Here is a 14388-nt window from a genome sequence, read left to right as displayed (position 1 = left end):
TCCAGAAAAGCGCGTGTCTATTTATTTTGCCTCCACGGTCTTGTCTGTAAGTGTAAATGCAACCCAGGCCACGTGAGGCCTGTGTCCACTCGGACCCCTCTGTCCCCTGGGGCTCTGGAAGGACAGCTGTACACTTGCCACCTTCGCGGGACCCAGAGCAGAGCACCCTGGGGTTTCCCCAAGTTGTGGGGCAGGAGTCAGGTGATCGACACCCTCGACACCCACCCCCGGGTGCTTGTCCTGGGTCACCTTATTTAACACACTTGGGGACTTGGTGGAGGTGGGGAGATGCCAGCACTCCATCCAGCAGATGGGAATCTTGGGGCTCAAGGAGGTGCTGGGGAGTGGTGGCCGTGGTGGGAGCCTCAGTCGGGGTCTCTGACCACCTGGAAGCCCTGTGGTGGCTGGGGAAGGGCCTGCGTGGGGCACTGGCCAGCTAGGAGGTTGCTCAGCCTTCTGCCCACTTCCTGTGGCCCCAATGGCCACCGCCGCGGCCTCCCCCCCCACCCCAGAGGCTTGCCCAGGACTCAGCCGCCTGGCGTTCTTGGCGCTGGGACTTGGCGCTGGGACTTGGGCGCCATCAGCTTCAGCAGCGACCTGAACGTGGTGTGACGTGGGAACGGGAGCTCTAGCTCAGAGTGGAGTCCCGGCGCCTTGCTCTAGGCGATGCGGTTGGCCTCAACTTGTGACTTCGGAGGGTGACAGCCGGCTGCACCATCCATGGCTTCCACAAACAATGGAATTAACACAGTGTAAGGAATGCACAGGTTTCTGGTCACCTGCCGGGTCTCCTTCCCTACTTTCTATGTTTTCTTCCTGGATGTTCCCAGGTTCCTTCCTTTGTAGTCCAGACCTGGCCAGCCCATTGCCTCTGAACCTGAGATACTGGTTTCTTGGTACACGGGGCTGTGTGGCCAGCGTGCCAACATGAGCAGTCGTTAGTGTGAACATCTTTTTTTTTTTTTAATTTTTGAGGCAAGCCCAACAGACTGGCCATACATACATACATACATACATACATGAGGATGAAAGTGTGTGAGCACATGAGAGAAAATTGGTGTGCCAGGGCCTCCAGCCACTGCAATCGAACTCCAGATGTGTGTGCCCCCTTGTGTCTTTTTGTGTGTCTGGCTTACGTGGGACCTGGAGAGTCAAACATGGGTCCCTAGGCTTCACAGGCAAGTGCCTTAACCATTAAGCCATCTCTCCAAACTCAGTGTGAACATTTTAAAACATTTTCATCAAAAACATCCATGAGAAAGCATTGACACTAGGTTTTACTATACTGTGAGGTTCAAGGATATGTCTGATGGTGGTTTCAAAGTGTTCTTTCTAACTTGTGCATGTGTGTGTGAACATGTTCATGTGTGTGTGGGCGTGTGGAGACCTACGTTGAATGTCTTCCTCAGTTACTCTCCACCTTAGTTGTTGATGCAGGGTTTCTCACTGAACCCGGGGTCACACAGACACACAAAAATCAAAGTAGAAGGGGGTCTAGATGGGACAAAGAAGGGGTTCAGTGGAAAAAGGATGGGGGCACAAGAGAAGGTAAGGGGAGAGAGTTATGACCAAAATACATTATATAGATGTGTAAAATTCTTAAAAAAATTTTCTAAAAAGTTCAGGTCATCTTCTAGCTGTTTAGAGTCTATGTGATGCCAGCTTGGGCTATATGAAACTGTTGGAAGAAAATAATCTAGTTGTGATTTCCCCACTAATTGTTTCAAAGGGAGCCCTGGATGGTTCCTTCTTTGTTCAAGGAAGGAGAAAGATAAGGAACTGAGGACAAGCTGCCAGGATGATACTCATAGTGATTAAAAACTAAACTCTGGGCTGGAGAGGTGGCTTAGTGGTTAAAGCACTTCCCTGCAAAGCCAAAGGACTCCGGTTTGATTCTCCAGGACCCACATGAGCCAGATGCACAAGGTAGTGCATGTGTCTGGAGTTCATTTGCAGTGGCTGGAGTCCCTGGAGCGTTCATTCTTTCTATATGTATGCCTCTTTCTTCCCCCTCAAAAAAGATAGATGAATAAACAAGTAAGTAAATAAGTGAAATATTTAAAAACTAAAATCCGCTTAGCATAACAGTAGTAGGATCCTCTGGCAGGGAGGGCTGCGTCTCTAGCCATGGGCTTTGGTCAGGTTTACGGTGCCAGGCATGAATTCTCTCCTGTGGAGTGGGCCTCATGTCTGGTGTAGCCATGGTAACTTGCCCACTCGACAATGAATAACCTCCTACCTGTGATCATGCAGCGAACCTTGATTTAACTAGATGGGTGAAAATGAAAAGGTGTGAAAGAAAGTAAGATGAGGATTATTGTTGAAGAAGGGTGTTAATGGGAGGAGGGTAAGAGAATAAGAACAAAATCACACACACACAAACATACACACGAAAGTGTCAAAAGATGGAAGAAAATGGAAAAATTAAAACAATTCAATTCTGGAAGTATTGTAACCTAAAGGCTGTTTTATATATCTGGAGGTTATTTAAACCCATGTTCAGTTTAGTAATATGTTTCAATAATCTGTTTAAATAATCTATCATTAGAGTATACACCTAGCAGGAGGGATTAAACTTGAACTCAAGATGTTACACCTGCCTTGGAGCAGAGGCCGAGTATAACTAAGTTCATTAGTGAACAGTTAAGATGTGAAAAAAAATAAACCTGGTAGCAAATCTTGCTTTAAGGCATTAGGGGAGTCAGCTTCCCATTGCTGGGATGAACATCCAAATCAAGCACAGTTCATGAAAAGAAGGATTTGTTTCAAGCTTACAGACCCGGGGGTGGGGTGGGGGGGGCTTCCATCCAGCTGCTCCGTACATCCAAGCCGAGAGAAACCATCACCAGCCAGCAACCACCAAGAGCAGCACGCCGGCAGCAAGCAGGACCCCTGGCAGAGCTCAAACTGCTCTGCACACCTTTGGGCTGAAATCAGATCCTCCCCCAAACACACCTTTGGGCTGGACCCCCGGATCTGCCCCCAGTGACACCTCCTTCAGCCAGATGGCTAGAGATCCAAGTTACAAGGTCTGTAGGGACATACATATAGCATGTAGAAGAGTCATTCATAATGCTGTAATTTTTTTCCTACACTGCTGCAGGTCAGAGTCCAGATCTTGCACATGTTAGCCAAATGCCATAATCATGGATTTTTTTTCTTGTGTTTTCAAGGTAGACTCTGACCTGGAATTCACCTTGTAGTCTCAGGGTGGCCTTGAACTCATGCTGATCCTCTTACTTCTGCCCCCAAGTCCTGGGATTAAAGGTGTGCACCACCACGCCCGGCTCCATAATCACGGATTTTAATAATGCGGAATATTGGAACAATTGTATGTAACCTAAAACACATTTTAAGCCAAGGCAAGGCATCTCTACTAGACTGATGAAATGATGGACTTACAAATGTAATGGACAACATACACACCAAAAGGAATTCCTGTCTTGCAAGCAGACACAACCTTTGGCCATACTGAGAGAGCTGAGTGAAACCACCCTGGTTTTTGGCCAAGGGATCTAACCGCTTGGCTAGGTGAACAGCTGGTCAGTGATGAGGCACAGCTGGCCCCAGGTCTCCCTAGGGAAGCCTTTACAGCATTCCACCTGTGTGCCTGGCCTCCCACCCCTGTGGGATCTGACAGCTCTAGCAGCCAGTGAGGCCAGCAGAAACATTATTTCTTGGACACCATAACAAGATCCGCAGAAATAGCTCTTTGTCCCCTTTTGAGACAGATAAGGGGCACCCACTTTCCCTGGGGCTCTGGGCAGGTGTTAACCATGTTTTGTTATTTTTTGCATATATGAGTGTGTGTGTGCAGGTGCACAGGCACGTGAACACACGTGTGCAGGACATTCAGCCATCATGGCAGGGAGGGCGTGGTGCCAGGAGTTGGAGCAGCTGGTCACCTTGCATCCGCAGTCAGGAAGCAGAGAGATGAATTCTGGTGCTCAGCTCTCTCTCCTTTGTACTCAGCCTGAGACCCAGGGCCATCTACCTTCAGGTGCGGTTTCCCATTTCATTTGACCCAATCTAGAAACTCCCTCACAGACATGCCCCGAGATTTGTTTCCAAGGAAATTCTAGATCCTGTCAAGTCGACAATACTAACCATCATATCATACATGACCACCAAACATGCGTGCGGTAAACTTTGGCAGTGGGAACACGAGCAGGACACTCCCCGAGGAGCTCCAGCGCCGTCCTGCGCCATGGTGAGCGCCGGGCGCTGCTGCCCTGGCTGCAGGATTCAGCGGATGGAAAGGCCTTGGCGAGACTGCAGCCTCCCCCCGAGTGCTCTGCTCACCGCTTACTGGCCTTCTCGCCTCCTCCCCCTTTTGCCACTTGCTATGGTTTGCACATGCACAGTGGCTTCCACAGGCTCCTATGTTAAAGGCATGGACGGCAGACAGTGCCATCGGGAGGTGGCGACACCTTTAGGAGGTAAGGCCTAGTGGGACGGGGCACTCCAGTCCCCTTGCCCTTCCTCCGTTCTGGTTCAGGAAGTAAGCTGTTGGTGCCACCTTCAGCTCTTGCCATAATGTATGGCCCTTGGAAGGGGCTGTAAGCAACGAGCCACTTGCTCTTTGTAAGTTAACGATTTCAGATATTTCATGCGGCTCAGGAGATGGTTCAGTGAGTAACATCTTGCCACACAGGTGTGAGGACCCGAGTCCAGACTCCACGCCCCTGCATAAAAGCCAAGCATGGTGGTGTGCACCTGGGGAGGTAAGACGGGGTCCCCTGGTTCTCGTTGGATAGCTGGTCTAGCTGAATCAGTGAGCTCTCTGTTCAGGGTGAGACCCTGTCTCCAAAAATAAGGTGGAAAGCAACTGAAGGTGACAGCTTACATGTATGTGCCCATGCACACGTGTACATGTGCACCCCACTCATAATCATACAAATATACACACATATAACACACACATACATCAGCCTATTCAAGCAGGGTCCAACGTGATTCAGAGTTGTATTAGCCCATCCGATCCATTCCTGCCATCTGAGTACTACAGGCCTGACCCTCCTTAGCTTCTGAGATCAGACGCATTCAGTGTGGTATGGTGATAGTCAAATCTATTTCTTTCCTTCATATTGAGAGAAGTCAAATCAGGTCTTGATTAGAAACCATTTATAAATGAGTGTAAGTTTTGTTTTATTATCTTCACATGGTCATATCCATGAGTTTTGTTTTAGTATCTTCATGTGGTCATATCCATGAGTTTTGTTTTATTAACTATCTTCATGTGGTCATATCCATGAGTGCGTGGTTTAGGACCTCATGAACTCCCAGCTGTTCTGATGCTCAAGGCCCTTATATAAGGAAATGTGGAACAGTCACTAAACAGTGGAGACCTGTTCTGAGAAATGTGCTGCTTGGTGGTTTCATCACTGTGTGAACATGCTGGGGGACTTAAACAAACCAAACAGCTAGGACTTCACTAGGTGGCGTGATCTTAAGGGACCATCCTTGTGTGATCCTTTCTGTTGCCCAAGATGTCACCATGTACTACACTGTCTGTCTGTATGCCATGCACTTAGAATACTGTTAAAAATGTGAGAATAGGGGCAAAAACTTTAAATGCCTGTCAATAGTAGTATTCATAAGCAAATAGCTATACAATGGAATAGTGTACAGTGGTAAAAATGAATAAATTACTGATATGTAGGTATACAATGACTATAGATGAATTTTCAAAATACATTGAGCAAACAGAAGTCAGATACTACTGAATCATGCTGTGTAGTTCCATTATAAAAAGCTCCAAAATGGTAGATTGAGTCAGTAAGCATTTTTTACTTTTTTAAAAAAATATTTTGGTTTTTTGAGGTAGGGTCTCACTCTAGCCCAGGCAGACCTGGAATTCACTATGTAGTTTCAGGGTGGCCTTGAACTCACGGCAATCCTCCTACCTCTGCCTCCCAAGTGCTGGGATTAAAGGCGTGCACTACCACGTCTGGCCCTCAGTAAGTATTTTAGTCAGTTATAGAACATGTCTATATGACAGGGGTCTCCTAAGCTTATCTTTCTTGGTACGTCTTAGTTTGTGTAAGTACCTTCTGTGATGTCCACACAATTATGAACTTGGTGTTTCTCAGAACTGATTTCCTCCATGTGTGTGGAGGTCAGATAACAATAGGGTGCCATTCTTGTGAACATCACACACTTTCTTTTGGGGAGTTGTTCAAGGTAGGGTCTCGCTCTGGCCCAGGCTGGCCTGGAATTCACTATGCAGTCTCAGGCTGGCCTCGAACTCATAGTGATCCCCTTACCTCTGGCTCCCGAGTGATGGGATTAAAGGCGTGCGCCACCATGCTGGGCTCCGTGTACCTTCTTTGCGACAGTGTCTTTCAAGGGCCTGGAGCTCACAGATTAGGTCAGACTGACTAGAGCATTGGGTCTCAGGCACGCCCTGCCTAATGATCCTAGCCAGACCATTAAAGGCTCGCACTACCACACCCGCCCTTTCATGTGGCTGCTGAGCATGGAACTCAGGCCCTCATGCCTGCACAGCAAGCACTTTACAGGCTGAGCTCTCTCCCAGACCCTTGCAAGAATAACTTGGAAAAGAAAGATTGATTTTTGCTCAGGTTTTCTGAGGCATCAGCCCACGGTCCATTGCTTCTGGTCCTGAGGTGAGGTGAAACATCATCACGCAAGCGCATGGTACAGCAGAGCGTCTCACCTGATGGCAAGCCACAAAGGAGGGAGTGGCGGAGGAAACAGACCAAGATAAGGCATACTTTTCTAGAGCAAGCCCCCAAGGACCTGCTTCCTTCAACCCAGGGCCCACCTCTCAAGTGGCCATTTAGTATGAACCACTGATAGATTAGTTCATTAAGGAAGTCAGATCCCTCAGGATCCAATCACCTCTGGGTTAGGGGATCCAGCAGCCGGGGGCTAAGCTTTCAACACTTCATATCTAAATCACACCACCATCAGGCAGGTTCCCAGCAGGAAGCAGAGGCACAATTAGGAAAGGAAGAGCTGTTTTAATGAAGGGACTATTTACAAAGGGGTAAGTGTGTAGAGGGAGGCAAGAAGAGAGGAAGATGAGAGAGAGAGAGAAGAGACTGAGCCAGCAGGAACAACTTCTGGGCCTCAGATTCTCAGGGCTGTCATGGCCTACTGCCAATGGAAAGGCAGGTTCCCCGGCAGGAGGTGAGCTAGCTCTCTGATCGGACCTCCTGTGGTTGCTGCCCATCCCATGGAGGTAACTGGCTGCTATTTCCCTATAAAGACAAAAGAAGCAGGGTTTCCAACCTGCTCCAGTCTCTCTGACTTCCTGTCAGGGGTCATTGGACAAATCCATCTGGTAGCCATGGCTAGGCAGTCATGGTGCTGTCCTGGGGGTGGGTGTGGTTGGGACAGTGACAAGTGAAGGCAGAGGCACTTCATTGTAAGAAACAGAGGCCTGGAGCTTTGCTTCCCTGTGTCCTGGATCCCAGCCCTCGGGGTTTCTGCACACATGTCAGACTGTGGGGGTCAGAGCTGGGCTTTTGGGCCTTACTGTCACCCCCATGTGCTCAGCTGCTATCTTGGTATCTTGAGGATCTTGCAAAGGTCTGTCCCCTAGTACAGCATTGGCTGCTTTCTTCTTCCACTGGAGCCAGAGATAGTAACAACTGGGCAGGAAGAAAAGGGGTGGGATAGTGAGTCAGAGATCACTCGTGAATCCTTGGGGACGTTGGAGCTGGGAGGAATCTCTCACCTGATGCCAGCTGCAGCCAGGAACATCACAGAACTGATGAGGATTATAGCCCATTTGTAGGTCTGATTATTCCTGCCTGGGGGTGAAAAGGGAGCCAGGGGGTGGGAGGGTGGCGGTGGGGGAACACTGAAGGTTATACAAAGATATTCTGGGGCTGGAGAGATGGCTTAGTGGTTAAGGTGTTCGCCTGTGAAGTCTAAGGACCCAGGTTCAATTCCCCAGTACCCACGTAAGGGACACATGCTTCTGTGGTTCATTTGCAGTGGCTGGAGGCCCTGATGTGCTCATTCTCTCTCTGCCTCTCCCTTCCTCTCTCTCTCAAATAAATAAATAAATAAATAAATTTTTTTTTTGAGGTAGGGTCTCACTCTAGCCCAGACTGACCTGGAATTCACTATGTAGTCTCAGGGTGGCCTTGAACTCACGGTGATCCTCCTACCTCTGCCTCCCTAGTGCTGGGATTAAAGATGTGCGCCACCACGCCTGGCTAATAAATAAATAAATTTTTAAAAAGACAATACGTAGGTAGATTTTCTCATTGCAAAAGAGTTTTTGTTGGAGGGGTGATGTGATCGGGAAAGACAGAGATGGCAGAGGGGAAAGGTGGCTAGAATTCAGGAGAGAGAAGAAGCGATCTGAGGAAGAGTGGTGGGAGCCATGGTGAAAACCCAGGGACACACTTGGAGTCTCTTTAGATGGCTGAGGAGACAACTCAGTAAAGCGCTTGCCACTCAAGCCGCAGGACCTGAGTTCAGGCCCAGGCCCCCCGGCAGTGGTGAGAGCCTGCCATCCCAGTGCAGAAGAGGCAGAGGCGACAGGCTCCCTGGAGCTTGCGGGCCAGCTAAGAAAACTTAGTCAGGTTAGTTTCAGGTCAGTGAGAGACTTTGTCTCAACAGACGGTGGATGGAAACGGCCCAGTAAGCACTTTTCTTAATGTTCATACCCATATATTAATGCTACCTTCACCTTTAGTTAGAGAACCTTCTCTTTGCAGATGGGATGACCCAAAAGGCACCATGGTGCTGAGAAGAAGTGACAGAGGAGTGCTCAGCACTGTAATATCTCTATCACACCTTCCAAGGCTCAAGGTCCATTGGGGAAGAGGTGGTGGAAAGAATGTAAGAGCCAAAGGAAGGGTAGGACTCCTTACAACGTGCTCCTCCAGACACAAAATGGCCTGGATATCCATGACCTCACAGTGCCTGACACTACCTACACAAGACTCTTGCTTCAGGTTTATTTCACCCCACTCCTGGTATCAAATCCTGTAGCAGACAGCTTCAGGTTCACTGAGATGAACTTCCAGATCAGGAACAGTTATGGAGGAAGAGATATTTATTGAAGCTTACAGATCCAGGGGAAGTTCCATAATGGCAGAAGAAGCTGGCCTGCCTTCACAGGACCAAGGAGAGAGAGAGACAGAGAGAGAAGCACAAGCCAAAAAAAAACCAAAAGCCACACAGCACAGCACACTTCAGGAACTCTGCTAGGCACATTTTGCATCTCTTTAGACTGAAACCTGAAACCCACCACCACATTTTAAAATCCACCCAGTGACACCACCTCCAGCCAGGTGGCTGCAGATGCAAACTACAAGCTAATAAAAAACTGAATATATTGGGGGCCATCTATTCAAACCACCACAACCCTCACAATAGGAGGAAAAGATCATGACATCAAAATAAAAGACAGACTAATGGAGAGAGGGAGGGGATACGATGGAGTGTGGATTTGTGAAGGGGAGAGTGGGGGAGGGGAGGGAATTGTGGTTTATGGTCTGTAAATATGGAAGCTGTCAAAAAAAAGGTGGATGGTATTTCTAAAGAAGGGTACCTGAGGATGCCTCCTCGCCCTCCATGTGCACATAATATGCTCCTGCACACATATGAGCATGTATACATACACACACAAACACATGCACACCCCCCACAAAATAATAATCAGTTAAGTAAGTAAATAGGGAAAAGCGGAGGAAATCTCCTGGTTGAGGGTGAGGGAGCTTGAGTGGGGACTCTGAAGGGCCTGACAGCGGTGCAGGTGGTGAAGATCGATGGGGAGTGCTCCAGGCAGGCTGGCTTCAGAAGCAGTGGCTCTAAGAGTATGAAGCTCGACATGAGGATGAAGGAAATCCCAAAGGCACGACCTTCCTTCAGCCAGCCCCGGTCAGCGGAAAGAGGCTGGACAGAAAAGACAGATGGACAAAGACCACCATAGTCTCCGGGGTGGAGGGCTTGGGGGACAGAGGCACAGACCTGGACAGATGGCGGGGTCGTGGCAGGACAGGAAGCGTGTCTGGCAGTTGGTACAATCTGTGACCTCCAGTGTGGAACGGATGTCTGAGAGAGGGGTGGTCGGAGTCTCAGACAGGGCAGGGGCACTTACCCTCCATCAAGCCCAGCTCCAGACATGCTCACCACAGGACTCATTGCAAGCTGCCCGGAAAAGTGAGATGGTGGGGACACTGAGGTTCTGGGGAGGCAGACAGAGCTGAGAGGGGTGAGGTGTGAGCAGGGCGTGGGGCTGGGGGATGCATGGCAGGCACCTGGCGTGTGGGCAGGCCAGTATTCCTGGGGCAAGCGCGGCTGGCGCTGCAGATCAGGTGAAGGGCTGGGCAGTGGGTGGGGAGAGACCCGCTTCTTACCCCTCTGCTTCAGCCCTTCGGATCTCTCATTCAGCCTCTCAGTGAAGAGATTCTTTTGGACACGAACCTCTTCCAGCAGTGAAGGCTTATCTGGGCACAGCAGGAGGAAAGGGGCACTCAGTGATATAAAACCAGTGGTTTTTCTTCCTCTCTCTCTCTCTCTGTATATGTGCACGTGTATATGCATGTCTGTACGTGTGTGTGTGTGTGTGTGTGTGTGTGTGTGTGTGTGTGTATGTGTGTATGTGGAGGCCAGAGACTGATGCTTAATCATGCACCATCCTATTTGTTGAGATAGTCTGTCACTTGAACCCAGAGCTTGCTGATCGGTTAGTCGAGCTTCCTGGGGAATGGATGATAGGTGGGCCGCTGCGTCCACCCGGCATTCGTGTGGGTGCTGGGAACGCAAGGCGCAGTCCTCATGCACAGCAAGGGCTCGACTCGCTGAGCCACCGACCCAGTCCTCGCTTTTCTCCTTTCCCTGTCCTTCTCCTTTTCTCTTTCTCTCTTCCTCTTTCTTTCCTTCTTTCTTTCCTTCTTTCTTTCTTTCCTTCCTTCCTTCCTTCCTTCCTTCCTTCCTTCCTTCCTTCCTTCCTTCCTTCCTTCCTTCCTTCCTTCCTTCCTCCTCCCCTCCCCTCCCCTCCCCTCCCCTCCCCTCCCCTCCCCTCCCCTCCCCTCCCCTCCCCTCCCCTCCCCTCCCCTCCCCTCCCCTCCCCTCTCCTCTCCTCTCCTTTCCTTTCTTTTTTTTTTTTTAGGCAAACCCAACGGACTGGCTTTTTTTCTTTTTTTAGTTTTCTGAGGTAGGGTCTCACTCTAGTCCAGGCTGTCCTGGAATTCACTATGTAGTCTCAGGGTGGTCTCAAACTCAGGCGATCCTCCTACCTCTGCCTCCCTAGTGCTGGGATTAAAGGTGTGCGCCACCACGCCTGGCTGGCTGTTTTTTGTTTTTGTTTTTGTTTTTGTTTTTAATGTGAGAGAGTGAGAAAGCAAGAACAAGAGAGAGGGAGAGAGAGAGAAGGAGAGAGAGGAGGGTAATTAGCTCGCCAGGGATTCCAGCCACAGCAGTTGAGCTCCAGACATGTGCACCATCTTGTGCACACATGCGACCTTGTGGGCTTGTGTCACCTTGTGTGTCTGGCTTATGTGGGACATGGAGAGTCGAACATGGGTCTCTAGGTTTTGCAGCCAAGTGCTTTAACCTCTAAGCCATCTCTCCAGTCCTTGCTTTTCTTTTTTAAAGACAGGGTCTCATGTAGTCTAGGCTGGCCTCAAACTTGCTGTCTTGGTCAAGGATAACCTTAAACTGCCGATCCTCCTGTCTCTGCTTCCCTAGTGCTAGGATTACAAATGTCTATTCTCACAGCTGGTCTAAAGCAAGTGGTAATATTTTTCATAAATATTTTCATTTATCTATTTGTAAGGAGAGAGTGTGTGTGAGAGAATATGGGCACACCAGCACCTCTTGCCACTGCAAACAAACTTCAGACGCATGTGCCACTTTGGGCATCTGGCTCTACATGAATACTGGGGAATTGAACCCAGGCTATCAGGCTTTGTAAGCACTTGTCTTTAACCACTTAGCCATCTCTTCAGTTCAAATCCAGTGTTTTCAAGCCCAAACTCTATAGGATACACTGTGACCTGCTGTATCCTTCAGGAGCCTTCCCTGCCAACTGGCAGTGTCCTTTGGGGAACGCTGTGCGGGATGGGTCTTAGCAACTCAAACCCTGGGGCCCTGGACGCTTCTCCTCACCGTCCCTGAGCTTCTTAATGGCCTGGTCGATGTGGTTAAATAATCTGGCTGCTTCCTCTTCCAAATGATCTTGATCTGAGGACAGAACATGGGACAGGAGGCAAGTTGGGACAAGATCAGGTCATGTGCAAGGGCAGCCCCCAGCCCTGTGCGCTGTGCCTCACCGAGATACCAGGACCTGAGCAACTGATCTTCCCCCAGCAACAAGGAATGCAGGCTTTGAGAGAGCTCTATTGGTGGGCCGGGGCTGCCCCAGAGAATCTGCAGGTCGTAGTCCAGGAGCGCAGGCAGCTCCGGCCAGCAGAGGAAGCAGCTCTTCCCATCAGCGCCTGGCAGGAGGCACAGGAGCAGGAGAGGGAGCATCTGTGAGCTTTCTTCTGCTTGCCCTCCTCCTCCTGCGGAACGTTGGCTCCCTGTTCCCCTGGGAACCACATTCTTGTAGCATGACAAGGGAGCATTCCAAGCGTAAGGCAAAAGGCAAGGGTCCAGCTGGGAGTGGAAGAAGGTCTGAGGTTTGAGGTTGGGTTTTGGCAGCCTTTTCTGTTTGTTGACATCTCAGTGTTCGGACCTTCTCCCCTGTGGTAAGAACACATCATCTCTTGTGCTTCCAGGCACCTGCACACGTCCAACACTGCTACACTGAGCAGCCCGTCCATTGTTTAAACTGGAGATGAAACTTCTTCTTTAGAGGCCAGAAATCTCATTTCCGGTCCAAGTCCATTTTCTACTGCTGTAATAAAATACCTGAGATCAGGTTCTTTGTAAAGAAGAAAGGTTTATTTATGTTTCTGAGACTGACTTCATTTTCTTTTTTTTTTTTTGATAGTTCTTTTTATTTTTTTTTCAATTTTTATTAACATTTTCCATGATTAAAAAAAATCCCATGGTAATACCCTCCCTTCCCCCCCGCACTTTCCCCTTTGAAATTCCATTCTCCATCATATTACCTCCCTATCATTTTCTTAATATGATTATCTCTAGTTACAACCATTTTTTCCTGCTGTTGACAGAACTTCATTCTTTATGGCTGAAAAAAAATTCCACTGTGCGACTAGGGAGATGGTTCAGTGGTTAAAGGCTCTTGCTTGCAAAGCCTGACTGCCTGGGTTCAACTTCCCGGTACCCATGTAAAGCTAGATATACAACATGGTGCCTGTGTCTGGGGTTCATTTGCTGCAGAAAGAGGCCCTGGCATGCCCATTTTCTCTCTCAAATAAGTAAATAAATAAATAAATTATGTCGAAGGGCTTAGTGGTTAAGGCACTTGCCTATGAAGCCTAAGGACCCAGATTCAACTCCCCAGAACCCATGTAAGCCAGATACACATGGTGGTGAATGCATCTGGAGTTTGTTTGCATTGGCTAGAGGCCCTGCTGTGCCCATTTTCTCTCTTTCTGTCTCTTTCTCAAATAACTAACTAAATAAATAAAATTACATTGTGCACATAAACTACATTTTATTTATCCTTTTGCTTATGCAAATGTTGCATGTTTCCTCTCCTTTGTGGGTCATAAAATCATATATGCACAGATGCAGGAAATAGAAGCAGGGGGATCAAAGGGAATTATGGGAAGTGGAGGGGTGTGTTGCGGGGAGTATTGCTCGGGTATGTTGCATACACACAGGAAACGGCCTTGTAAAACCCAGTACGATGAGATAAGAAACTGGAAAGGAGAATGAGACTAGAGAGAGCTACGACTCAGTGGATAAAACACTTGCCGCACAAGCTTCAGCACCTGAGTGCACGTCTCCAGATTCCAGGTAAAAGCCAGAAATCTTCTGTAATCCCGGATGCTGGGGGTGAGAAGGGAGGCAGAGACAGGAAAATTTTCTTTTTTTTAAAAAAATTATTTATTTATTTATTTGAGAGTGACAGAGAGAGAGAGAAAGAGGCAGATATAGAGAGAGGGAATGGGTGCGCCAGGGCCTCCAGCCACTGCAAACGAATTCCAGACTCGTGTGCCCCCTTGTGCATCTGGCTAACGTGGCTCCTGGGGAATCGAGTCTCGAACCGGGGTCCTCAGGCTTCACAGGGAAGCGCTTAACCATTAAGCCATCTCTCCAGCCCAGGAAAATTTTCTGAAAGCTTGCTGGTGAACAACAGGAGAACGAGGGCCTCTGCCTTGTCAAAATGAGGTGGAAGGTGAGACAAGACACCTGAAAGCTGTTCTCTGATCTGCGCACACAGGCCGTGGCAGGCCCATGCCTGCACTCACACACACGCGCACACCAAAAGAATAAACCAAACAGCAACTCAGGCTAATTCGGATCGCTTCTGTGGAGCTGGGC

General features: G+C 48.9%; 1 protein-coding gene across 1 annotated transcript; it reads right to left on the bottom strand.

Moving 5' to 3' along the window:
• Positions 1–7465: 7465 nt before the first annotated feature.
• Tex51 (testis expressed 51) lies at positions 7466–12462 on the bottom strand. The gene is made up of 6 exons (XM_045148617.1): positions 12264–12462; positions 12100–12174; positions 10248–10436; positions 9958–10041; positions 7706–7781; positions 7466–7619 (listed from the first exon to the last, which is right to left on the bottom strand). Exons 1-6 carry the CDS (start codon positions 12460–12462, stop codon positions 7466–7468), a joined length of 777 nt encoding a protein of 258 aa, XP_045004552.1.
• Between the last annotated feature and the right edge of the window lie 1926 nt (positions 12463–14388).

Source organism: Jaculus jaculus, chromosome 5 (assembly GCF_020740685.1).
Source record: "Jaculus jaculus isolate mJacJac1 chromosome 5, mJacJac1.mat.Y.cur, whole genome shotgun sequence".
Taxonomy (NCBI): Eukaryota; Metazoa; Chordata; class Mammalia; order Rodentia; family Dipodidae; genus Jaculus; species Jaculus jaculus.
The sequence above is the reverse complement of the archived record's forward strand: the minus strand, read 5'-3'. Positions and strand labels throughout refer to the sequence as shown.